A 27,208-nucleotide genomic window follows, 5' to 3' on the forward strand; every position below is an offset into this window, starting at 1 on the left:
GTCAGTTGGTATCAGTGAGTCAGTCAGGGTCAGTCAGTCAGTGAGTGTCGGTCAGTCAGTCGGTGTCAGTCAGTCGGTGTCAAGTCAGTCAGTTGGGGTCAGTCAGTGGGTCAGTCGGTGTCAGTCAGTCGGTGTCAGTCGGTGTCAGTCAGTCAGTGTCAGTCGGTGTCAGTCAGTCAGTCAGTCGGTGTTAAGAGTCAGTCAGTCAGTGTCAGTCTGTCAGTATCAGTCAGTCAGTCAGTGTTGGTCAGTCGGTGTCAGTCAGTGTCAGTCAGTCGGTGTCAGTCGGTGTCAGTCAGTCGGTGTCAGTCAGTCAGTCGAGGTCAGAGTCAGTCAGTCAGTGTCAGTCTGTCAGTATCAGTCAGTCAGTCAGTGTTGGTCAGTCGGTGTTAGTCAGTGTCAGTCAGTCGGTGTCAGTCGGTGTCAGTCAGTCGGTGTCAGTCAGTCAGTCGAGGTCAGAGTCAGTCAGTCAATGTCAGTCGGTCAGTCAGTCAGAGTCAGTCAGCCAGTTGTGTCAGTCAATGTCAGTCGGTGTCAGTCAGTCGGTGTCAGTCCCTCTGTCAGTCACCCGCGCGGGGCTGCAGGCAGCAACCGCCACCCGCCCGCCCGGCCGCCCGCGCGCGCCGCCCCTCAGGGCCGCCCGGAGCGCTCCCGCCGCAGGGCACCGTGCCGCGCGCGCTCTTCCGGCCCCCGCCTTCCCGCGCCGGCCGAGCCCGACACTTTCGTTCCGGGGCCTGTGGGGGCCGCAGAAGAGGCGGGCGGCCCTGTTCGGCGAGTGGCGGCCCGCCGAGGGGCTGGAGCCGAGGGAGCGGGTGAGGAACGGCGCGGTGCGGAGCTGCCCGCCCGCCGCCAGGGCACGGAGGCCGCAGCGTTTGGGGGAGGGAGCGGCGGGGGCCGCGCGCGGCCGGCAGCCCCCGGCCCGTGGGGTGCTGGCGGGGGCGGCGGGGCCTGGGGGCGGTGCGACAGCTCTCCCCGTGGCGGGTGGGCCCCGGCCGCCGGCAGGGCCGCCCGCGGGAGGGGGCCGCGCTCCGCCCTCGGAGGCCTCGGTGTCCTGCCGTGATAGGGGCCGGGGCCGGTCACGCCTCGGCAGCTCCCGCGGAGCATCCCAGGCGCAAAGGCCTGTGCCCCGGCAGCTCCCCGCACCTTGCCGGGCCGCGCTCGCCGTGCGGGGCGGCCGCTGCGCCCCGGGGCCGGTACTCCGCAGGCCGAGGCCGCGCCGCCTGGGTGACAGGCTGCCTGGCGGGCCGGGGGGCAGGGTGGGCGCACGGCAGCGCCGGGGGTGAGCGTGCCTTGGGCACCGCACGAACCGTGCACAAACCCCCAGTCCTGAGAGAGGCGGAGGCTGTCCTGGAACCGCAGCCGGAGCGTAGGGGCAGCCTCCGGCAGCAGCGGTTATCAGGGTCGTGTGGATGGAGTTGTTACAGTCTCAAAATCGTATGACTGAATCAAGATTCAGCTCTTACAAGTTGTGTAAACTCTATTGCTGTCTTTCTAAAAAATCATACGGTACGTATAGTGCTGTAACTTGGCAAACGACAATTATTTTGAGACCACAAAGGTTTTCCTGTGCCCTTAGAGCAGCGTGTCTCTTGGCAGTGTCAATAATGAACGTGCTTGGGGGTGTCACAGCTGAACCCCGCAGTGCCGTAAGGCATCACACTGAAAAGAATCAGTTTGCAGGCTGGGAATGCATGTCAAATTACAGGGCCTCTCGCCCTCTTCGCTTCATGAGGAAACTTGATAATGGTATGGGTTAGTCTGTATATTTGCTTCATGGCTGAGATATTTAAAAGCCAATTGCACTATGAAATTTGTATGCGTATTAGATTTTGTGTTCATTTGAATGGACATCCCTGACCTTTCAAAAGTTGGAGCTTGTTGGCGGGGGAGGGTATCACAGCATGCATGAGTATTTAATTTTACCAGAAAATAACAACTCGTTTTTCTGGGATTAATTTTAAATTTTTGTTGGAAAGTTAGCCAAGTGTTTTGTTTTCGTTATTTTTCAATTAAATTACACTTGGCTTTATTTAAACACTTAATTTTGGATCACATCTCAGGAATTCTTGTTTGTTTGTTTTTGTTAAGCATGACTGTTTTGTTACATCATTTCACAAGTGTGATCCCTGACATGAAAAGTAAACCTAAATTAGCTGAAATTAAATACTGAGAACTACTTTTTTAGTTTTAAGTCATGCAGCACAGAGTGCAAAGGGCAGTTTATAACTACTGCAGGCTCCTGGCTGTGGGCTCTTTTGAAGACTAGAGAGGACCCCGAGTGATCTAGTCTGAAGGGTTTCACTAAAACTGTGACTATGAATCTCTGCACACAGCAATATTAATTCTGTCTGGATCGGGTGTGGGCGTACAGTCAGTTTTTTGACATTACTCAGACTACACAGTGAAAATTTTATGCTAGAGGGTGAGACATCTGTCCTGAAGAAAGCCTGAAAAAAATCCATCAATGTTACTGAATAAATACAAACTTGCAGAATGAGTCCAGGCTGGGTCAGCACTTGCTCTCTGGTATATGGAACACCAATGCTGTGCTTTAGCTCTTGAGACTTAATTTTTCAGCCTCAGGCCTTGCTCCTGGAAGATTTCTTCTGTTTCACAAAGTTCTGTCAACAGAGGTTGCATTCAGGTAGGCTGGTTTGCCCCCACACAAATACATTTCAGGATAGAGATCTAAATTTGTACAATTAACTTTTCTCTTACTGATTTCTGTCCTGTAGACATTTAATTCATTGTCAATGGTCATTCAAAAGACTAATGGGACTGCTCATCCAGGTAAACAGTGTCTACCAGTGTTTTCACAATCTTTTAGACACTGATCCTACCAATAAATATAATTCTGCATGAGTTAAGTGAGTGGGATAACTTAGTAAAATGATGAATAGCTATATATGTGCATTAAGGATACAGATCTCCATTCTTTCTAGCCATTTATCTCATGCTCTCCTGAAATCCTTTTGGAGTTCTTGGTGCAATAACAACTGAATCAGATGATTTTATTATTCTTTCTCTTATAGGAATTGCCTTCCTTGATGAGTATTTTTTGCTAAACAGGATCATACAGAATCGTTTCCAGTGAATTAATTCATAGTATATTGGATTTTTTATTTAACAGTTACAACATATTGTCTGTTTCAGCTAACCATGTCTTTAAATTCATCTGCGCTTTTAAATGAAGAAAACTGTCAGGGACAAAGAAGAAATACTGAATGTTTGGAAAGTCTAGAACTGCAGACTCCATCATCGCTTCAAGATAACCCACTTCAACAATTACAGTTAGCATCGCAAGAAGTACTGGAAAAGGCAAAAAAGAGTGGGAGATCAAAATGCCCCCGATGCAGCAGTTCAAGGATGTTTTATTGTTACACATGCTTTGTTCCTGTTGAAACTGTCCCTACCAAAGAAATTCCAACTGTGAAGGTTAATATTTCTTATAGATTTTTAAATAATATTCTTGTACCTTTTAGTTTCTGGAGACAGATAGTCTGTCTGTGACCATTTCTTTTCTTATTCATTCTTTATGGGTGCTTATCTTTAACGCAGGTATAAGTGTGAATAAACTACACTTAAATAAAATTATTGTTCTTATTTGAGGGATTACATTTACAAACATTGACAGTGTTCCAGTCCTCCCATAAACATTTATGTATCTACCAGATGAGAACATAAGCTGAAGTCAGCCAGCTTGTCGTGCACTTAGTTCTTAAATGTTTCTTTACAGAAAAAAAGGTGTTACCTTTATTCTTCAGTTTCTAAGAACTCTGGCCAGAACAGAGTATATTGCAAACAAAAAATATGATTTTCCCATAACCAAGAGTGATTTTTACATAAAACGTGAGCTAAAAGACATTCCTAAATGTCATGCTTGTATAATTCAGATGAGCACCCTCAAAATACAAATACGAAAAAGTATAATGCCTTTCAGCTAAAATACTTGGAGAAACCATCAAAGAGGACTGATACATTTTGCAAAATCACCTACCTGAGAACTAAGATGCATTTGGAGACACTCTGTAGTTTGAAAGCATCGTGAAAATACTCTAGAAGTACTTTGGAAATTAGACCTAGGAGATTTAGGTGTATTTTCATTGAAATGGCCATTTTTGCAATAAGGTGAACATAAGTATTCATATTTAGGACCATTATATTGCTTAAATTAATATCACATCTTATTTACCTTATTGATGCTATTTCTAGAGGTTTTACCACGCTGCTGCTGCAGCATTCCAAATTGCATTCATCGCATACTTGGGTATTTACATGAACTGAGAGAATGTAACAGGTGCTTCTTGTCACTTGTCTCTAGTTTAGTTCTAAACCTATTAAAATAAAAACATTTTTAAAAATTGTCAAATATCTCTTAATTACATGGTATAGGGATTCCTCCCAGATTTTGCGTAAATTTTTGTACCTGGAAATAAGATTATAAGTATTGCTTATTTCTTTTTTTTTCTTTCTGTCTTACTGTAGTTACCTTTGAAGATTGACATTATTAAACACCCAAATGAAACAGATGGCAAAAGCACTGCTGTGCATGCTAAGCTTCTGGCACCTGATGATGTTACAATTTATAAATACCCTTGCATTCCAGAATATGAAGAAAAAAGACATGAAGTAAGAAATTCTGTATAGCTAGATGGGCTGTGTGCTGGGGAGATGGGGAGATGCAGATGTATCTTCTGCACTTCCTCCTGCAGTCATAACGAACTCTGCTGGGAGGAAGCAGGAGGGAAGCGCTGTTCTATTAATCCACTTTACTCCATCTTGCACTCGCATAAAGCTTGGGCCTACAAATACACACACAGTGGTTCTGGACTGTCCTCCAGAGCTTAGAAAAACTGTAGCACTATCTAACCACATGAATTTCCTATGTTCACCCCCTTAGAGAATGGATAATTTGATTTATTGTGTACTATAAGAAATATTTTACCAAAATACATGATACAGCAAGTTAAACAGCAGTTAGGTGTTGTGCTCCTCATAGTCAGTAGCTGCAGTATTTAAAATTCCTTAACATTTTTAACATTCGCTATTATAGAGGAAACCTACTAAAATGGAGCTATTGTCTGTCAATAGCTAGTCAGCACACAGCCTGAAAAAACTGAGCTCTAAACATTTAAATGGTGTGATTAATCTGAAATCTAATATTTCCACATTTGATGTAATAGTTAACACTTGGATCACATGAAGTAGAGGGTAATACAAATATGTCATAGAGACGTTATTCAGGGAATGAGCCATGAAGGAAAGCATAGGTGGCAAAGAGGCAGGAAGCTGAAAAAAAGCAGAAAGAGCCGCAGGGAAGGTGGGCAAAAGCAAGAAGAGGTTGCAGTGACTTTGTATGGTCCAGGCTTTCCGAGTCACAGATTGGGAATGCTGCACTAAGCTACTGAAAAAATTCTGAGTAGGGCCATCACTGGTCTTTTTCACGTAAGATATTTATGAGACATGTAATAGATGCAGAAGAGATTATTTATTCTGATACAATATTTGTGAATGAAATTAGAAACTATTCTTTATGGCCTTCCTGTCCCATATACTGCAATGACAAGTGAAAATTTGAACTTTCTCAGGCACTGACGCTGTTGTCTTGACTGAAAAAACTTCTTCACAGAAGCATTAGAGTTGGTAGTAGAGGCATGGAGGCAACATTTAATTAATAAGATCTCTAATAAGTATCTTCATTCGTTATTTTAAGAGATACTTTTTCATCTTGTCCTGACTTAAATGTTTATGGGTGGGGATAGAAAATACCTTTAATGAAGAGATTCCTGGTGTTTTATTAGACTTTGTTTACACTCACAGTTCTTTCTTTTCTTCATTTAGATAGCACTTATATTTCCTGGCCCCAATTCAGTTTCAGTGAAAGACATTGCTTTCCATCTCCAAAAGTACACTAAGAAAGGTGTTTGTGATAATGACGATGACTGTTCCAGAGAGCCATTTCTTAAACAAGCAAAAATAGAACCTACAGAAGAAAAAAATCTAAATGAATGCATTTCAAGCAACAAGACTGAAGGCACTAAACTGAAGAAAATAATATTTATTGACAGTACCTGGAATCAAACTAATAAAATAATAACTGATGAACGACTTCAAGGTAAAAAGAAAAAAGTTGATGTTATTGCTACAGGAATTATTAGGGGAAATATATATGTTTATATAACAGACCTGAGCATAATATATGTTTATTCTTAACCCTATATCTGAGAATAAATGAAAGATTCAACAGTAGCATTGTCAGCTACTTCAGTGCTGTAGAAAACTTGAACCAAAGACTCCATTACTTTTCATGTCATATAATTTGTTCTTCAATATAATAAGAATACTTAATAATATTCTAAATTAATACTAAAGAAAGCATTTACATTTATTTCTCCCACTTGTTTTTTGGAAAAAATTTCCTCAGTCTCACAGAATGGAAGCTGTCATGTGAAGACAATGGAAGGGTAGTTTGAATGACCTCGGAGAGAAGCCAGAAAGATTTCCTTTGCAGTTTTTCAGGAGACCCAGGGGAGCATTTTTGTACACGCTGGTGGTAGACAGGCCACTAGAAGGTGAATGAGGGATCTAGCAGATAACAGCACAAGTATGTCATGGCTTGGTTTCTTTTTCCAGTAAAGCTCTTTTTTTTTCACGGTCATTTTGATGACCTACTTTCCAGAGAAAGGGGATTGTGTGCTTCCCTTCTACACCCTCCCACCTCTGAAAGCAAAACCTTGTAATTCTGCAAAGGTTTGTTGTCTTAGGTTCGTTATAAGAAGTTTACATTTAAGTATTCTAAATAAACCCACGAAAGATAAAACAATTTAGCAATCGCATTCCATTTGTTTTGAGATAAATAAGAGTTTGAAAATACTTTCCTTAGTGAAAAAGGTGCACTTAGCTGGGGGGCAGGCTATCAGATTTATACATTATATATATAACTACTAGTGACTGCTTTGCACTGGACCCTACAAGGAATTTCACAGACTTCTTACAGGCAAGATAAATGTTGCCCTGCTGTCTAGTCAGTTTATTAAAGAATCCCATATGTTCGTATAATACATTGGCTAATTAAAATCCCATTGCTAAGTATTTAGATTAACACAAAACATACTCTATCAAATAAATTAAAGTATTACTGTAAAGATTATAGTAATAGCACATTGCAAGTTAACTCTAAAGTATTTGGAACTTATTTTAAAAGGATGAATTTCAGGAACGTAACAGGCAGCCACAGGAACTGAAGATTTCCGTGGAATCTTATGCAGTACATCAGTCAAAAATTCATGATTGGTGTTACTTCGGAGCTCTTAAAGAATGGTTTCCAGTTACCCCATGTGAATGCTGGTCTGGTGGACTCTTCCCTCCTTTCCAGAAGTTCGGCTCTGTTCCAGCTGAGTATTCTGAGTATTCCAGTCCTCCGTCTTCCTTGAGCACCTTTCAGGATTGCTGTAAGGTGTGACTAGCGTCACACAAGTCAGCCTCTCTTACCCACACCCAGGGGAGAATTTTACCCTTCATGCCGCAGGAATAAACGTGCACAACCTGTGCATGCATTGCTTTCCTTAGAGCCTGTCATAAAAGATGAAAGTTGCATTAATAGTCCTTTTACAGATTGCAGTTTTGACTTCCCAAATGAATGGGACAGACTTCCCTTAGGCATAAACTGATGAAATTTTTATGTTGTACACACATGAGAAGTAGAGAACTATTGTCATTTTTTCAGTTCAACTGCAAATGAAGTCATCATCCAACAAACTATTGCTCATATATTAAAGTTCAAAACTGAGTGTTCATAATTCCAAATAAACAGTAACTGCCATACTCAGAAAGATTTAAGTTACAATAAATAGTGGATGGAAACGTTAACGAAGCCAAGAAAATGTAAAGAAAAGTGTTGTATTTTATAAGCCTGCATTTGTATCAAGTAAATCTAGCTAATTGTTCTACAAGAGAAAGTGAATGTGTACATCAATCTTAAAAAAAAAAAAAAAAGCCTGGCAAACTTGGACAAAAAGTACTTCTATATCTTGGAAAAGTGGTGTAATACATCTTCAGAAAGCAAAACTAAATCAATTGTGTTAAAAGACAGGAAATACTTGAAAGTTGGTAATGTTAAGGATTAATTACTTCATTAAAAGTCATCACTAGATCAGAAGGGAAACAGTTGCATCTAATGTTAATGATTACTCTGTCATATGAGTGATGAAGCTTATTGGCAACATCAACATGGTTGCTAAAGAAACATTGCTTTGGTATTTTTTGCTGTTTGATCCACTATCCGCTTTGTATTAGCCAAATGTCTTATTTTATTAGCTTATACATTCTCTCCTACAAGGCTGAATCATACATCTGCCTTAGTTGGATTTTTTTGTGTTGCTTTTGGTTTTTTAAAGTTTCTCTGCTTACTTTCATTTCTGCAAGAATTTCCCACAAGAAAATGGTAGCCTTTGCCTATGCTCAGCTAGGATATTTGAGAGCAGTAAGTTGACATTCTCTGAGGCAAATTCCCCCCATCCTCATTTTTCTGACAAATCTCTTGTCATCCTCTCATATTTTCATCATCATGTCTCAAAATCACACTCGAGGGTGTGATGCAAAGGCCATAGCAGAGGTAAGGTGAATCCAAAGTAAATGCCTTCTTCCTCAGCCTAAATCCTTAAGTTACTTATAAACCTTGAGAATCTAAAAGATTAGGAAAGGAGCAGAATTCCTGCCCGAAATAGAATTTTCAAGCTGCTGCCTCTTTAGGAAATTAACATTATAATTGAAATAACAATAGGCACTTTAGTAAGAGCTTAGACTCTTACTAGCTACCATAAGTGCAAACCATAATTACTCATTGCTTAAAATTTTCCGCACTAGTATTTCTTGAAGTAGTGGATCTTCCAGTTCACTATACAAACTGTAGGGATGAAGAGGTGGTAGAAAGCTCAGAGTAAATGACAGGCATCAGCATGTGTGTAAACTTTACCACTTACATACATCATGTTGGTAAAAACTTCGAACCTCTCTTAGATGTAAGATCAGTGACCAGCTATGATTAATATAGGATCCTACAGGCCTGAGCATTCGATTGTTATAGCGGAGGGAGCACAGAGACTGCTGTGATAATAGGATGTAGCATATCAGGAAAAAATGGAGGCTTAAGGAAGGGTGGGAGAACTCTCTGAAAGGTGGTGTCTGCTCTAAGACACATATACGGGAGAATAACTTCTGTAAGGGAAACTTGGTTACATTACCTAAGGAGATGTAAAGATAGCTGTATTTCCCTTTCACTTGATTTCAGATTCACAGAAACATTTATTTCTAGTGAGCTTAAAGTATGTGGATGCTTTTTAGCCACAAACATGTTGATTTCCTTGGTATTGTAAGCTTTCATATGAACAATCAGTACTTGTAGTAAAACATTGCCTTTGGCTGTATAGATACAGATACAGTACAGGTGACAGAAACATGCTCAGTAAACTGTAACCCTTAACAGCCTCTAATTTTTTTATTTAAAAAAACCCTCCTAAAATTCTATGTTTGAAATTAACTGATCCAGCATTTGAGGTAAGCTCAGTAGTATCAGGGGTCTTGCCTTCACTGAACTTTTGTTTGTATTCAAACCACAAATAGGTGGGAGTTTACATTGGAGGAATCATCCCCTAAATTTAGTTCACTGCTGTTAAGGTGGAAGCATCACTGAATTTAATGAAAGTTTTCACTTTGGTTAGGGCTGAAAATTCAAGAGTTGAAACATCTTGAGGGAAAAATCATAATGCAGTTTCCTATTACTATTTTGAATGTATGTGTATATGATTAACAGAGGTAATAATTAGACTACGTTATTTGAATTTTTGGTTCTGAAATACCAACAACATTTGAACTCAGTGATGGAATCATTCAGGTTTTTTAAAAAACGCATTAAGAGATTTCTTTTACTATGCAAGGTATCATGCATTACTAACTGCAAAACAAATCTTGCAATTACACTAGAAAGAATTAAACATACTTTCAAGGTAAGAAGTATAGAATCACAACTGCTAGGCTATAGGCCAGTTTGCACTCCTGAATTTGGACCTTACTGAAACGTCTTTGTTAATAACTTCCAAGCAACTCTTAAACCATGTTGTTATTTATACTATTACTTGTACTAAACCATCCCATGACACACAATATTCAATTTTAACATTTAGAAAAGGTAATTTTACAACCTGATCCTGGTATTATTGACAGGTGTGTACGCATTTCTTTATAATCCAGCTGTCCACCCTGTTTACGAACTGATTACACATTAAGGTGGTTTTAATTTTGAATAGTTTGTGCATCTTAAGGAACATAAAAATGTTCCTTAACAAGATATGTGTTTAAAATTCATCTGAATGATAAAAGTAACAGACTACAGTAGATAAAAGATTTTCATGTGCCATACAGATACCAAATGTATTTCTTTCATCTCAAGTGGGAATGCTTTTCGTTTCTAATAAAATTAATGACCAGATTCTGTCATAGTTACTCCTGAGTAATCCCAGTGAGATTTCAGTTACCCAACAAGCATAAATGAAAAGTGTCTGGCTCTTAGCAAATACTCCTCAGTTCAGCAAAACTAACAGCGTGAGGGATTCTGTGTTACACTTGAAAGGTATTGGGTCTGCCATGCTTTTTCACTCTTCCCATCTGAAGAGACCCTGCAGTTTACTGAGGGCTGTGAGGCTGTAGGAATGAAAGGATAAACTGTAAATTTTAATTGCAGACATGAGGATTGTAACCTAGAACTTACAGCACAACTTTCAAAGTGGTCCACAAAGGAGGATAAAGTCATTGCCTCCATTTTATGGATGAAAATTGGAGGGACAGGAAGAGAAATTACTTGCATGCAGGCATCTAGCAGGCTAGCAGCACAGTCGGAAAACATAACTAAAGACTTGTTTGGCATCCCATCCACCAATCCGCATTGTATAATCTGTGTCATCTTTTTTTCTTGACAGGGTTGCTACAAATCGAGTTGAAGACAAGGAAAACTTGCTTTTGGCGTCATCAGAAGGGAAAGCCAGATACATACCTTTCCACGATAGAAGCAATTTATTATTTCCTTGTGGACTATCATCAGGAGATTTTGAAAGAGAACTACAAAGGACAATATGATAATCTGCTTTTTTTCTTTTCATTTATGTACACATTGATTAAAAATGCCAAGTGTTGTGCAGGAAAAGAGTAAGATGTCTGTCTATAGGTAGGTAACACTAGATTTAATTTTGTTTCTTTTTTAATGATAAACTGCACAAACGTAACCTTTTATCTAACTGAAATCTGGAAATAGATTGTACTCTTAATAATAGCTACAGTGTTTGTCCAAAAGTAAGCTGTAGACCTTATGTCCTGCACATGTGAGGTTGTAGAACTACTGATGAGCAGGCTAATTAGAATTACTTATTTGAAAACAATTACTCTCTGCTAAATCTTGCTGTGTTTGAACCTACAGACCTGATAGGCTCACCACAGCGAGAATACTGCCATAGGTGAGGACAGGAGGACTTAGCCCCTCTTACCATAAGGAGTGATCACTCTAACTGTAGAAAGAAATTGTGATGCTAGCTTTTTAGTACTATTATTGCTTTGTTTCAGGTGTTTTCTTTGTGTTTTACCCAGTAATACTGATTTCACTTTCATGACATCAAAAGCTTATGGAAATTATTGGGATGGTATTTAATTTAGAGGGGTGAAGGGCAATACAAATGCAAATACAAATTGGATGCGGCCAATACAAAATGAAAGACCACATTAATTGAATAGAATATGAGTTACGTGCTTTCAAGATTAATTCTGGAAAATTGTCCTAGTAATAGAAAAGAGCAGTCTCTAAACATCATTATAGAGTGCATGATTTCCACAGTACCGCTCACATACTGTTATATTAAGATTATGTACAATTTCTTGGATAATTTTAGACTTCTTCAAACAAATGAATTTAATTAAGTGTTTATTATTCTGTAATATCATTATTCTTCTGGGGAACACTAACTTAGTAAGTGTCACTATGGCATATCACAGACAGTAAAATTTTGTAGATGCCACATACTTGTATTCTAAGAAGCAGAAAAGGCTCATGACACTGCAGCAGTTGTCTGACAATGTAGATCTTTTTACAGGACCTTTGCAAAGTAATTTGCAGAGACAAGAAGTAGGGAAGATGGCAGTTCCAACCACACATTTCTGGTAAGACTTCCTTAAATTAGGCAGATTATGAGTCTGCTGTGTTTTTTCTTTTGCAGTAATAGTGCAAATTTGAACAGCATAAATAAGACTTTGTCTATGCTGATGAAATTTTTGTTGGTATGTGTAGCACATGTGAATGTAATTAGACAAGTATGACTTTGCCAAGCTATACCAGTACAGCTAATGCTGGCAGAGGCAGTAGACCTAAGCTATATCTTTACAAGTAGAGTTATACAAATATATTTTTATCATACTAGGATGTTCTGCCAGAAAAATCCATGTTGGTAAAGAATATAGTCTTAAGGTAGAAAAAAATGTTTCATTAGAGGTGTGATGTAAGTTGGATAAATATTTCTGAATATTCTCAGAGGTGCGTTACTTAAGAAAAAAATTAATCTTGTCAGTGGCAGATTGAAAAATTACCATAGATAAATTTTTAAACAAAAATGACGAAGTTTTTGTTGTAATTTTCCTCAGAAAATCTGCCAAAGTTGTCCCCTGTAGCATACTCTCCAGGAGGGCATTCTCATACCCTGGTGAACGTAGGAACAGTGCCTTGAAAATTACTTCAAGAAAATCTTTTAATGCTTACAGAGCAATCCAGGCAGATGCAAACAACTGATTTGTACTGCTTTTTAATGCTTCAAGATACTGAAACCAAAGTTAACATTGCTTAAAACAAAAGGCACAAATACACTGTCTGCAAGTCATACTTACCTTCAGATTTGTATGCTTATCTGCACAAGTGAATGCATATAAAAATGTATTTCAGTGGACAACCAAAACACATCTCCTCTATTTGCAAAATGAAATGCTAGAATGCTAGTTAAGTTACATGAGTGCACATGCAGTGTGTGAACTGTAAAAGCAACCACGAGAAACAGGCTGGAAGTCAGAATGAGAAAGGTAATTTTTAAATGTACGTACACATCGAGTTCATGTGCCAGGCAATGAGAAAAATCAGCAGTCATGTCTCAGTGCTATCGAAACAACATATTTCTTATTCATTTGGTTCTTACTGCTATTGAGAGATTATTTTGGCTTTTTACAGTGATTAATGCTATTTCCTTTGGTATGATTTTGATACTCTTTTGACATTTCCATCTGTTCTTGTATTTCTTAAACAAAGACTGTTGTAATGCTTTTTAAAAATCACACAAGTATAATAGCTTGAGAAGGAAACTTTCACCCACTTTAAACAAACAAAAATAAAATGAACCCACTGACCTAATGTTTTACAAGAACCAGAGAGAAAAATGGGGCGGGGGGGGAGGGGGAGTTACTTCCAAGACACATTTCCCTGAAAACATGTTTTTTTTATTTAAGAAGCAGAGGTCAGATAAAAGTTTATATAAGCTGTTCTTTGTTACTTTTGGAAAACAGTTTCATAAGGTTCAAAATGGTTTCCAAATTTAAGTTTTCTGTACCTCACTTTATTTGAACAATGGGAATTAAGAACCTATTCCAAAAGTAAATTAATTTTAATTCTCAGGTGAAATCAATGTACAGAAAAGATTTTAAGTCTGGAACACTGTGTCCAGAAATTGGGTTCAGATTCTTTTTCTTCCAGTGCAACTTCAGTGTAATGCAAGAGTCATTCTTACACCAGCTGACAGAGGCATATCTAATATCTGTAATTAATTATGGTCTGTTGATATTCCTGTGATAACCTTTTATAGGGCAGGAAGGAGGTTATTGTCACTTCTGCTGCAAATCTGCTCTGTCTGAGCAGCAGATGTAGTTCCCCCTTCTCCCCCATCTCCTGCTCTCCCCTCAAAAAATACTTAAATCCTCTGTTAAATTTCTGTATCGGTATAAGAAGCTAAACCAAGCCATCCACCTCACACTGAAAATGTCTCAATACCACTGATCTATTTGTTTCCAGCTTTGAGACTGAAGAATAGTTTTGTTCCACCAAATGAAAGCAATCAAGTGTTTAATCCTTTCAAGTGCAATTAGAAGCACTGACCTCCTTGTTCTTTAAAATGAGGGTCAGGGGGAGGTAAAGGCCAGTTCTGAGCCTTTTCTTTCATATCAGAATACCCCTTCGCTAACTATCTCTTCTGTTTCCAAAAACATCAGACAGCAAGGGAAAAAACAGGCTTCTACCTCCATTAGCAGTTAACTTAAACAGCCATAAGTTAAAGGGGGAGGAAAAGGAAGAGCATCTCTATCTATCTCCTTTCACAACAGAAGACATCTGGCCTCCTGTGGGGAGGCCCCAGATAACAAAGAACCTGTCATTGCAAACCTCCGAGATGCGTTCAGAGAGCCGTTTTACCTGCAGTCTGGCTCATTCATTTCCTGCCACTGAAGCCATCTGCTTTTGCTTATTGTGGGTATTTTTGTTCTTTGTTTGGCCAGGAGCATGAAGTGGCTTCACTTCAGCATGCCTGTATGCTTGGTCAGAGGGAGGATTTAATCCTTTTCTCAAGATGAATAAGAGAGGGAGCTGCAAAAAACAATTCCTTTCCTGGAAGGTAGCACAAATGTCATCCAAGCCTAGGTTGAATGAAGGGTCATGTCAGTGCATGGGGTAAAGAAACGCTGAGATTGAAAATAGATGGCAACTTGGAATCTACAGCAGAACCTTCCAAAGCATTTGTAATCTCACCTGATTTAAATCCTTTGCTACTGCTTCTTGCAATTTTTTTTCAGTTTGAGTCTCTCCGGTTTTCCACACAGGCTTCTTCCGGCCCGATTGCAGAGTAATGTAGCAATCTGCTCTTGCCTTTCTCTTGCACTGAGTTTCAGTATTTTGCTCAAATGCTTCAAAAATCAGTCTGTCTTCATAAGTGATAATCATAGCATGCTTATATAAAATATAATGTGATGTGAAAATCCATTCCACCAATCCCTATCTTTGAAAATGCCAAAACAAGGAAGGGGGAAAATTCCCAGTCAGTTTCCCATCATTTACTATAATGCAGTTAGTGCACTCCCAGGTACCATTAACTTGTATCACAAAGTATTCCAAAAAGCCACGCATCAGCTGAATTCATGAAACTTGTTTTGTGACACAAATCTTGATGGTCACACTGCAGCAGTGTTAAACTAGGTGAGCTTTCCTGCTCTGATGAAAAGATTGTGTGGCAGTAAGATGCTGGCCTACAGACAGCAGAATATGAGGTCACCCATTAAGGTAGGGAACGACCCAACACAATTACTGAAATATTATCCCTTGTCTTGAGAGACATTATTTTAGTAAAATTCCAATACTGTTATTAGTACGAATATTGATTTTGACTAGCGATACTTGGCGATACCAACATTCAAATTAAACATTTATATGAAAATTTTACTACACTGTTTGTGTTCACTTGTGGGAAAGATAACACGTTGCCGCCATTTTATGGATTCTGAAGAGAAATCGGATGCTGTAGAATTTTGAAAGTAGCATATCACATTAAACTTTAAAAACACTCATAGTGGTATGGTTATTTCACCACTACCTGCCAGAAAAAAAAATAATTAAATAGTTCTTGAGTCCCACAGCAAGAGGTGGGAACTACTTCTTTAATGCAGAACAGACTTTGTGTTTTCACCTCACTGAAAATGGAAATTTTTGTCTAACTTTAGCAGTACTGGTGCTGTTATCACATTTCAAATCAACTATGATTTTACTGCTGGCTTCAGACCACTGGTGTTGCAACAGGATGTTTAGAAACAGACCACAGAAGAGAATGCTCCGCACCAGAATACCCGAGATGGGGTCCTACCCTACCGGTGATGCTGTGCACGTCGCTTCCCTTGCCCATGAAGTTAATTTCTGCCTCTGAATAACATGTCTCTACATATGAAGCTGGGCCCGTAAGTCACTTGGACTCAGCAGGAAATCTAAAGGCTGAGTATCGTTACAGAGGTTCTGATGTAACATTTTCCAACAGGGGTAGAAGAACTATACAGAAGAATGTGTACGTGTGTAAATATCAATACATATGTACCTCCCTCCTAGTGATAAATGCATTAGAACACAAGCCAAAGGTTTTGTCCCATGCTGTTTCTGTCTTAGGGAACATAAAGACAAAGTAAATCAAAGTGTGGTATCTAGAGTTTACAAAATTAAAGAATAAACTGTTATATGTACAGAGCAAATGTGTATTTCAGTTAGATACTGACATACAGCTGTTAGCGTACACAGATGACTAGGAATCCATTTGTTAAGTTTGGATGCACTATCCAGCACAAGTGCTGTATTATCCCTTCAAACCATACGCTGGAAAAAAAAAATAATATTCTATACCTTTTCACCATTCTGAATATTTCTGTTAACGAGCCTAGTGTAGTTCCTTACTTGTTCTGTAAAGCATCACGTTTTCCTTGCATCTTCAGGCAGCACTGAAGTATTAGATTTTTTTAAAAAAATAGATATAAATTAAGGACATCCATCCAGGCTTAACAGGGCATGCCCAAAGAGGCCAAAGGGGTAAACAACAGAGTAAAATTGCAAAGAATAAATTTAGAGAAATTTATTTCTCTACACAGAAATTCTGACTCACCTGCACAGAGATGGAGCCATGGATCATGCTCTGCCATGTTTAGAAGAGGAGAAAGGAGCAAGAGCGTGCCCGCCCTGCTACCAAGGAAAATGCATTTGCCTCAAGTAACCATGTGCATGAACACGTAACAGTGAGCATGCATATATAGTACCCTTCATGGAAAACTCATCTATAATGCAACTGGATGTTTTATTTGCTTTCTTTTGATTACTTACTGGAGAAGAAGATAATCAAACCAGAGTTAGTGCTTCTCGGTTGTTTTGGGGTTTTATTAATAATATGCAATTAATTTATAAATTCCTCAGTCAATGCCAGCATTTACTCTTATTTCAATGTAATTTTATTACAAACAACAGTATGTAAACCTATTAATGTACCTAAACTTTATAATACACCTTCAGTCCTACCCAAGTGAGATAAGACCTGGCCTTTACTCTGTGAGAATACATTTTTGTGCACATGGCCTGGAAGAACATTTAACTTCGATAACACAAAGTGTCTGTGTGGCACATAACATTTATTATTTTGCAGCATTTTATGTCTCACTATTGTCTTCAACAGATACGCTATCAACAATGATTGGGTATAATCTCTAGTCATTTGGTATCAGTATTAATGTCTGTGTCTGTTAATGTCTACAAGTCCTGGTTTTAAACAGACTTTAGGACTCTTGAGGCTTTTGTCTAATGAGTTAGGCTGGTTTCCATATGGAAAGCCTTGCTTCTACTCGATTAAAAATTGAATTATAAAAAATACATTCCTAGGATGCATGCCATTTTGAAGAATGTCGTATCATCATTGAGTCTTTTTTTAAACCATACTTGAATGCCACCCTCAAAGCCTAAAATTTCTGAAACTGTTTGCTTTGGAGACAGATGCTAATGAATTGAACAGAATCAGGCTCTTTGTAAATGTGGAAAAAAAAGTATCCTTAGTGTCTTTTCTGCAGAGGAACAATACTTTGAGTTACAGCAAAAAAGTTTGCTCAAGCTGCAAATACAAACTTAATTTCAAACGTTGCTGCTAATGCTAAATAAAAATTATGTATTTCAAGAACATCATAAATGTTATTCCTTTCAAAAAATATTTTTGGGGCTTCAGTTTCAATAAATTGTTTGCCAAATGCAGCATTAATTCCAGCTGACCTGAACCTCCTGTGTTTTCTAGTTATTAGTCTATGCAACTGAAACATTCTATCTAGCTTTCTCTGTTTACAGGCTTTCTTTGGGCCGAATCAATGCTGCAGAGTCTATTTCTTTCATATTTACAGCAGACAAGAAAGCAACTTGATACAGCTTCAATTTTCAGAAACATCGTGTAAAGCACCTCAGTCTACTTGAAGCGGTCGGATCGCACTCTTTTAACCTCGCACATCTAAGTGTGTTTAGAATATTGGCTTTGATCTGCATACCTATGTCAGTTAAGAGTACAAAAATGCTTGCATTCTTTTCTGTCATGACTGCCTTGGCAAAAAGTACAATATAGAAAACCTTTACATTGCCAAAAGCTTCCTTTTTGAATATGGCTCACTTTAGCTGGGGAACTAGTTTAAAAATCAATGCCTGAAGCAGCTGCCCAGGAATTTACCAACAGAACCATAGTGCCAAACTCTTAAATGCAGAATAATCTCTAACATAGGCATAGCCTAACTGATTTTGCTCATTTTGAAATGAGAATCCGTTGAAAAAACGTAATGGGCTAAGACACAAAAGGTATTGAATCTTTTGAGTCCATGAAGACGAACACAGTAGATTCAAGCAAGGTAACGTGCAGTACTGTAGCTGTTACAACATACATATGGTCCTATGGAAATGGCCAGGATTTTTTTTTCTAGGCCCCTGCGAAGTTCTGCCCTGTCTATAGGCAATGGCCATTGTCAGTTAAACATGTACCTATGTATATTCATCTTGTGAGGCATTAATTTAGAAAAGACGTTTCTTATTTATATATCCATACCTTAGCACTTTTCTTGTGAGAAATATGCATATCATAGCTAACACTATGGAACTCTGTCATTGATTTTTAGTACCTTTTTTTGCTTTCCAGAGTTCCAGTATTGTCATGCTAGTGATAGTAGGATTGGGATCTTCCTGTGTTGCTGAGTTTACTGCGTCACTTGCACCAGTGACCAGGGCCAAGTCTGTATCTGAGACAAAAGGAAAATATATTACAAAATGTTTTGTTATAAAAGGAAAAGCCATGGCTTTAAGTTATCAAAACAACACCAAAGCACATTAATCAAGCATACAGTAAACAATGACAGTTTGTTGGTTTTATCTGAATGAAAAAAATTTGGCCTATCTGTTGGTGTTCAAACCTAGAATCAAATCTTGGCAGTTACATGTGCTAATGAAAACCATTAAAATTTTATGCATTCTGTGCAAGATATGAAAATAAATACTCGTAAGATTTAAGAGGTAGTTTTGCACAAGGCCCTTGTGAGGTTGGTAAATAGAACACATATATGGGGTCTGAGGATGACATCAATTATGTTATACCATATAGTTAATTTCAACACTACTCACAGTCCAAATTACCATCTCTGTTCTGTTCAGTTCCATGGCTCTGCATGCAAGAAACACTCCATTTACACACAATCCATTTTAAGTCCAGGAATTAACATTTTTGTAGTCCAGGAGATTCCACAGCTTGGGTTAAGATGGTAGAACACAGCTCTAAAAATTGCTAGCAATTCCTAAAACTTCTAGCCACAGTGCTCATGAGGGGTGTATTTCCAGAGTAACTCTACCGATAAATAAATGGGGCTTAGTTTAGAACCATAACAGCAGCAGTATCAACTAGATCACCCTTATCCTCATGATCACTGAATCCTTCAAGGAACTCCGTGGGTCTGTGAAATGTGACATCTGCAAAAGCAGTGGTGATTCCTCTGCCAAACATACATGTACCTACCAATTTATTTTTTTACGTTGTTCACAGTTTGCCCAGTAAAGTCAAGCTTAACTGTCTGTACATCTGCTCAGTCTCCTAGAGTCCCTATTAAAATCAGCATCACGTTCCAGCTTCCATTCCTCTTCACCTTTTAACCACAGGGCTGGCTGTGCCTCCCAGGAGCCTGGCAACCAGAAAAGGCAAGGATGTTCTGGCTGTATCATTTTTATATCTTCTGCAACAGCCCTCCAAGGGAATGAGATGCGTGAGCCAAAGGAATTTAGTGTGCTGTTACACAGAGAACTGCCTCCAGGTGTAAGGCAACCATAGGTCTACTATGAGTGAAGAAGGGAATAAAAGCAGTCTGATATAGCAACGTCTGTTTTCCCTGCTGTTTCTAAGTTCCTAAAATGCATACAGATATAATGTTGACAGACTTATAACATCAGGTACAATGCAAGCAGATTAGCTTCATTTACAGCCATGAAGCTACACCTATTTCAGATGCATTATCTTGCTTTCCAGACTGAGTTTATAGGATGGACAGTGAGTCAGAAACATATTAAGATTGTCAGACGAAAAGATTTGACATGGAGTCTTCTCAGGGGAAGTAAATGCAAGATCCCATGGTACTAAATTTATCTTGTAAACCTTCCTTTATGAGCTATCACCTACAGATTTACTTGGAACAAAATCATCTAGTTTGACTCTCACCCATTAAGCTGGGTCCAGTGATCCAAAGCAGCTCTAAAACAGATAAAGCAGTGAAGAATTCTTATGTGAAGGAAATATGGCCAGTGCAAGGTGTTACAAAGATCTGAAAAGGTGCTGTTGAAATTACCAGATCCCCACCTGTCAGTAGTCTATGTAGTCTCTGGTTTAATAGCTGGCAGCCCCAGAAGGAGGGGCAAGGCTTAGAGGCAGTGTAGAGCCATTTTTTGCCTTTCTTCCTGATGCTACAGGTCATATGCATCTCCAGAAAAATGATCACAGCTGTTAGGGTCTTCTTTGTGCAGTGTGGAAAATATTAGGGAAGTTCTGCCATCCTCACAGACTTAGGACTTATACAGGGGAAAAAAATGGCCAAAAGAGACAATTAAGTGAGTGAAAATTAAACCCACAAACAGTTATCACCCTGAACATTGATTTTTTTTTATTTTTTTTTTTTTTTTTTGTGCACAGCATTCTATTTGGAATTCACTACTTTATTGCAAATAAAGCCTCTGACCCTTTTAAAAATAATTTCTTTAATCTTCAGGGGAAGAATATATAAACATCTTGACTAATAACAAATTTCTAGGACTGTGAGTGTTTTCTGTTGGATTTTTTAATGTGACTATACAAAAACAACAGCACTTAACATTACTCTCTACAGCAGCCTGCTTTGCTGGGGGAGGCACTTTGGCAGTTCTCTTCCTTTTTTTCCATATCCCTCTCCTTTCAGAGGCCCCTCATCATGATGACCCATCCATTTGGCTAAGGGCTGCATGCAGCTGCATCTGAAAGAAGCCAACTGTATTCTTGGGTCAGCTGGAGGAATCTGCTTGATTACAACTGTAGGTATATACAGTACTTCTAACGCCCATAACTTAGGGGAGAGAAGACCTAGGCCTCACCTCAGGTTTCAGCAGAAGTGCAAAACAGATCAACTGGCTACATAGCAAATATTCATAGCTTGAGACAATCCAATGCAAAAGAGCTATTTTATTTAAGGATTTTCTCCTACATACCTGGAACCATAGTCTTTTGTTCACATGCGTTCATAGAACACTTAACTTCTTGCAATTTGTTGTAATGAAAGAATTATTATGAAAGAAAAATGATTAGCTGGCACATTTCAACTCAGTGGCTATGCTGTCCTGTAGATGGGATGTGTGAAAACTGAATGTTTCCTGATCTCCGTTAATATTTTCCATGTTTAGTTGTTCTACAGAAATTAAACTCTCCTAAAATATCATGGCAATTTTTTTTGTTATTGTTGCAAATTGAAAATGAATGTTGGCCAAAGCTTGCCATTCTTAGAGAAATCTCAGACTGAATAGCTGATTACCCTGCATAAATCTTGGCAGTGCAAGGTTACCCATTTTTAGGAAAAGCAAGAGTTTTTTTATTTTATGAGAATTAACACAAAGAGGGAGGCCCTCTGAAGTAACTTCAGCGACTTCATCTCATATTTCTTTGCTATAAACCAGTACCATTCAAAAGGTTAAAAAAAAAAGGTATCAGTTTAAGGCTTGTGCCCGAATTCCTTGTATTTCCACTATCACCAGCTCTGTGCTACAGGCTTTCATTATTTTTTAACGTGAGAAAAACACCCAGCAGAGTTCACTCACAGCAAAGTGAGGCATTGTTCATTAATGTCTAATCATAAAATGCAGGTCTGACTTACATAGTAGCTGGAATACACATCAATAGCAAAACCTAAAAATTCATATGACAAATGGCATTAGTGTAGTCTTAGGTCTAGGGCCCTGACGGACCCTTTTGTCCTGTGCTGTATCATCACAGAAGGATGAGGACTCTAGTACTGCCGTGATGTACACTGAATTATCAAGTGTGATACTGCTAGTTACCCAGCGTTTTTCATTAGAACTATAACATTATTTATGCTTGTAATTCACTACATCAGGAGACCTTCAGCTTTCACTAATGTGACATACATTCAGGACACTGTATTGAATGGGTTTACTGGTGACAAGCAGGCACTGAGTCCCAAAAATGTTGTACTTTTTGAATACATCTGAATAAAAAATTTCATTGCAAACACAGGAAAGAAATACAGCCTTGTATTCTGCGACTAAACATACGTTATAATCCTCTTAGCTGCTATTGTATTTTTAATGCCTATAATGCCAATTTTGAAGTCTCTTGCACATTAGTACAGCACTAAAATAACAATGCTTAGCACGAGTGTGCAACAGACAATAAAGTAGAATCTGTGCCTTGAAACACATAAAATCAAGGATAAAAAATAGCATCAAAGAAGAGCAGACTTGTCAAGGTGAAGCTGGGGAATGCTTTAATAGTGTGCTCCCAGGTAGTCTCTAAGTAAATGAAGTGGCAAGCTTAAGTTTTCAGAACAGATTTCAAGGAAAAGAAAAAGGCACGCTGTTGGAAAGCTCAGGACACTACAGCTTCTGAGGAAGCATAGCATATACATAGGGACGTGGATGATTAGGCATGAAGTTGACTAATGATTGCAGAGGTCTATTTATGGACAAAGAGGCAGGAATGACTGCTAACGTCAGATGAGACAGGTGGCATATAAGGAAAGGAGTTATTTAACAATTTTAGTATTTGGATAACAAGCATGAATTGGATAGATTCAGAGGAAGTGGAAACAAAAGTTTGACATGATTAAAGTGACAGCGAAATATGCAGAATGTTATGCAAGACCTGAAGTAGCTTGAAAAGCCTACTATTGAGCAACTGGACAACAAATATCTGGACTCTCACCCGGGGTAATGACAGAATTGGACTCCTGTATCACTTCAATAGCTTGGTCTAATCCAGCTTCAAGTGTAGCTTTCAACAATTTCCATAGGTTTCCTTCTTGCTGTAGATGCTGTGCCATGTCGACCCAAAAATTACATTTGGCAAAGATCTGATCACGGCCTAAATGCGAATGTATTAAATGAGCATATTGGTCAAAACAACAGTTCCAAGTCCATTAAAAGAATCCCAAAATAAATAGTTCATTTGCTGTAAGTTCCCATGTCATTTGTTTGGGAAGGCAGACTGCATTATTCTTCAGCTCATTAAGTTTACTTTAACAAGCTGTGAAGCTGATACAGCAATGGTTCAACAGTTCAGTATTGCATTGCTTGCTTTTTTTGGTTTTAATTTTGAAAGCTTCAGCATCCCACTTGGCATAAAAATCACACATTTCAAACAGATTTTCAGACATGCTTTTGAGAAAACCTTGGGTTTTCAGCCATTTTTAAACAATTGTGTTTCTCCTCCCTGAACTACCTTAACATTTTTCCCTAGCAAAACAAAGATGTTCTTTGTTTAAATAACATCTCCCATCTTGCTTGTTATGAAACAGCACATTTCCCATTTCCTCAAAGTCAGTTCCTGGGTGAGATACTCCAATGAAGACCATTCAGCACTGCATAAAATACTAGCTTACACTGTTGGTTTTACGAGTAAATCACATTGCTGTTATTGTTTTTCCTAGTTGTTTTTTAAAGTTCAGTTGCCAGATTTAGTGTACTAGGAACCATTTACATACAGAATGGCTAGAACCTGAGCAAAGCTATGCAAGTTCTCTTGTACCTTAAGACCACCACTGATCTGAAGGAATCTGCTCTCTCAAGGCCAGTAGTTTAAGCTCCATGCTGACGTGTGACTGCCAGTCAATGCCCAGTTCACCATGCCTGTGACCAACTGGAATTGAATCGTTAGCATGTTTACGCTGTTCAGTGAAGTGCCGCGTGGAAGTGCTTGGGCTGCATGTAAAAGAGCTACTAAAAAGCAGGGTAAAAATGAGGAAGGGCTCCCCTAGCACGTACGTACTGCTTGCAGTCCTTGAGTTGGCATCATTCAACTCAGACATATTCTGATTTCTTTGCTGTCCTTGACATTTAAGGAGCTCGTTTGCCAAATCCTAATTCTAGAAAACCCACCAGACATCTAACCAGTTGTAATGTTTTGTTATTTACTACCACTATGAGCCAATTTCTGTCAGGGAGCCAGTCCAGTTATACAATCTTCTGCAACATCTAATTTCTAAAAGTTTCCGAAGTAGATGCCCTAGTCTTATTTCACACAGAAAAAGGGGACAAACCAGTGGTATTTTCTTACCACACACACAACACATGACAGGGTAGCTCCATCCAGAAGAATCAAGGCACCCACAATCGTCAAGACTGTTGTCAAGACGAAATCCTTCTGCATGCAAGGCTCAGTCAGAGTAACTGATAGTTTGGTATTTTAGTAGCAGGCGTATCTGCTCCACCTACAGCTGTCAGTGTCAGTCCCTGCAGTTATTAAAACCACATTAGGGAAAAAAAAATTAAAATTCATATATCAAGAAATTATATAATTCCTAAAATAAGTGAAACAAAAGCAAATAAAAGTTCATTCTAGCACCCAGTTAAAAGACTGTTGCCTATGATTGTTATTGGGTTTGGTCACATAAGCAGATATGCCTTTAGAATTTTTGCTGAAAGATTCTACAGGCATAATAGGAGCTGAAATAATTTGTTATTTTGCAGGACAAGAGCCTTACTTTCTAACTTCTTTCCAAACCTAGTCCACCGTTACAGCAATGGCTAGGATTATATATACATCTGACTAGATAAACACACACAGCTTATTTTACAACACTGCTGCTGGCTAAAAAGTTTTGGAACTCTGCAGTCTGGTTTATGGGATCCTGCAGGGTCCTGCAGACCTGTTACAGAATTACTATAGGACTAGATAAACATTCTGCAGAGTACTTTGTTGATTCCTCATAATTTATGCCAAATTTTTCAGCTAACATGCAAGACTGTATTATGGCTAGCATTCAGCAACTGCTGGATGTACGTGCAAAAACCTTACATTTATTTGTGACGAAGAGGTTCAAGAATTGCTTTCTTGATACTATTACCATAATTGAGGAGAGTCCTATAACACCAAGACTGCACACTAACCCAGGGGTGTAGCTTGGATCACACTAGCCATGGATGCTGTCAGCAAGCCAGCGTTCAACTAGTGTTGCTCAAGCAGAAATGGTGCCACGTTCAGCAAACCTGGAAGCAAGCGTGGCTGGTCTAATGCTACATTGACTTTAGCACCAAAATATCTTTAATGCTAAAGCACTAGAAATTAAGACAGGCTACATGTACAGAAAAAAAAATACCAAAGACATTGGTCTCCTTGGGAATTAGTTCAGCTGGAAAAAAAGATCCACCTATTGCAGATACAAGATAAAAACTCAGGAATATATTTGGAAGGAATTCTCAGAAATTGAAGTGCTCCAGCTCCTGTCATACTCTGTGCCTCCTTCTATTTCAGCTTTGTTAATTGGGGGGGACGAAGCAGTTTGATATGTGATTGCTTTGTAGTAGTGAATAGGACACAGTAATTATATCACCTCCTCCAAGCTCAGCAGTGATGCATCCACACAAAGATGAAGTTGGGCAAAAAAGCCAAGAGGCCTGCAAGGATGAACAAGAAGCTCCTGGACAAACTCAAACACAAAAAGAAGCCTACAGAGGGTGGAAGTAATGACAGGTAGCCTGGGAGGAATACAGAGAAATTGTCCGAGCAGCTAGGGATCAAGTTAGGAAAGCTAAAGCCCTGACGGAATTAAATCTGGCCAGGGGCGTCAAGGGCAACAAGAAAAGCTTCCATAGGTATGTAGGTGATGAAGGAAAGACTAGGGAAAGTGTAGGCCCTCTCCAGAAGGAAACAGGAGACCTGGTTACCCAGGACATGGAGAAGGCTGAGGTACTCTGTGACTTTCTTGCCTCGGTCTTCACTGGCAGGTGCTCCAGCCCCACTGCCCAAGTTGCAGAAGGCAAAGGCAGGGGCTGGGAGAATGGAGAACCACCCGCTGTAGGAGATCATCAGGTTCAAGACCACCTAAGGAACCTGAAGGTGCACAGTCCATGGGACCTGATGAGATGCATCCATGGGAACAGAGGGAACTGGCAGGTGAAGTTGCTAAGCAAGTACCCATCACGTTTGAGAAGCTGTGGCAGTCCAGTGAAGCTGGAAAAGGAGAAACATAACCCCCATTTTTAAAAAGAAAAATAAGGAAGACCCAGGGAACTACAGGCCAGTCAGTCTCACCCCTGTGCCTGGCAAGATCATGGAACAGATCCTCCTGGAAACTATGCTAAGGTACCTGGAAAATCAGGAGGTGATTGGTGACAACCAGCATGGCTTCAGAGAGAAAATCATGCCTGATAAACCTGGTGGCCTTCAATGACGGGGTTACAGCACTGACAGATCAGGGAAGAGCAACTACCTGAACTTGCACAAAGCATTTGACGCTGCCCTGCATAACATCCTTGTCTCTAAAATGGAGAGCCATGGATCTGACAGATGGACCACTCAGTGGATAAGGAATTACCTGGGTGGTCGCAGTCAGAGTTGCGGTCAACAGCTCAACGTCCAAGCAGAGACCACTGACAAGCGGTGCTCCTCAGGGGTCAGCACTGGGACCAGCACTGCTCAACATCTTTGTCGGTGACATGGGCAGTGGGATCGAGTGCACCCTCGGCAAGTTTGCCAGTGACACCAAGCTGTGTGGTGCAGTCGACACGCTGGAGGGCAGGGATGCCGTCCAGAGAGACCCTGGCAGGCTGGAGAGGTGGGCCTGTGCCAACCTCATGAAGTTCAGCAAGGCCAAGCGCGAGGTCCTGCATGTGGGTCAGGGCAATCCCAAGCACGAATACAGGCTGGGCAGAGGATGGATTGAGAGCAGCCCTGAGAAGAAGGACTTGGGGGCTCTGGTTGACAACAAGCTCAACATGAGCTGATAATGTGCATTTGCAGCCCAGAAAGCTGACTGTATCCTGGGCTGCATCACAACCGTGACCAGCAGGTTGAGGGAGGGGATTCTCCCCCTCTACTCCACTCTCATGAGACCCCACCGGCAGTACTGTGTTCAGGTCTGGAGC

General features: G+C 39.7%; 1 protein-coding gene and 1 long non-coding RNA gene across 2 annotated transcripts; one reads left to right on the forward strand and one right to left on the reverse strand.

The window, feature by feature from the left end:
• Positions 1 to 682: 682 nt before the first annotated feature.
• DTWD1 (DTW domain containing 1) lies at positions 683 to 6,823 on the forward strand. Its single transcript, XM_056346252.1, has 5 exons — positions 683 to 812; positions 3,154 to 3,435; positions 4,486 to 4,629; positions 5,842 to 6,115; positions 6,425 to 6,823. Exons 2-5 carry the CDS (start codon positions 3,160 to 3,162, stop codon positions 6,466 to 6,468), a joined length of 738 nt encoding a protein of 245 aa, XP_056202227.1. The 5' UTR covers positions 683 to 812; positions 3,154 to 3,159; the 3' UTR covers positions 6,469 to 6,823.
• A 16,110-nt stretch (positions 6,824 to 22,933) lies between these two features.
• On the reverse strand, positions 22,934 to 24,570 carry LOC130152084 (uncharacterized). The gene is made up of 3 exons (XR_008822873.1): positions 24,399 to 24,570; positions 23,871 to 23,971; positions 22,934 to 23,207 (listed from the first exon to the last, which is right to left on the reverse strand). It is a non-coding gene; the product is annotated as an uncharacterized LOC130152084 (long non-coding RNA).
• Between the last annotated feature and the right edge of the window lie 2,638 nt (positions 24,571 to 27,208).

This window comes from Falco biarmicus, chromosome 7, assembly GCF_023638135.1.
Source record: "Falco biarmicus isolate bFalBia1 chromosome 7, bFalBia1.pri, whole genome shotgun sequence".
In the NCBI taxonomy this organism is placed as follows: Eukaryota; Metazoa; Chordata; class Aves; order Falconiformes; family Falconidae; genus Falco; species Falco biarmicus.

Excerpts from the sequence above, each read along its gene's own strand:
- DTWD1 (XM_056346252.1), top strand. The coding sequence starts at position 3,160 with ATGTCTTTAAATTCATCTGCGCTTTTAAATGAAGAAAACTGTCAGGGA. Across the intron at positions 4,630-5,841 it reads ATGAAGAAAAAAGACATGAA|ATAGCACTTATATTTCCTGG; the intron begins GTAAGAAATTCT and ends TTCTTCATTTAG. Across the intron at positions 6,116-6,424 it reads AACTGATGAACGACTTCAAG|TCTCACAGAATGGAAGCTGT; the intron begins GTAAAAAGAAAA and ends AAATTTCCTCAG.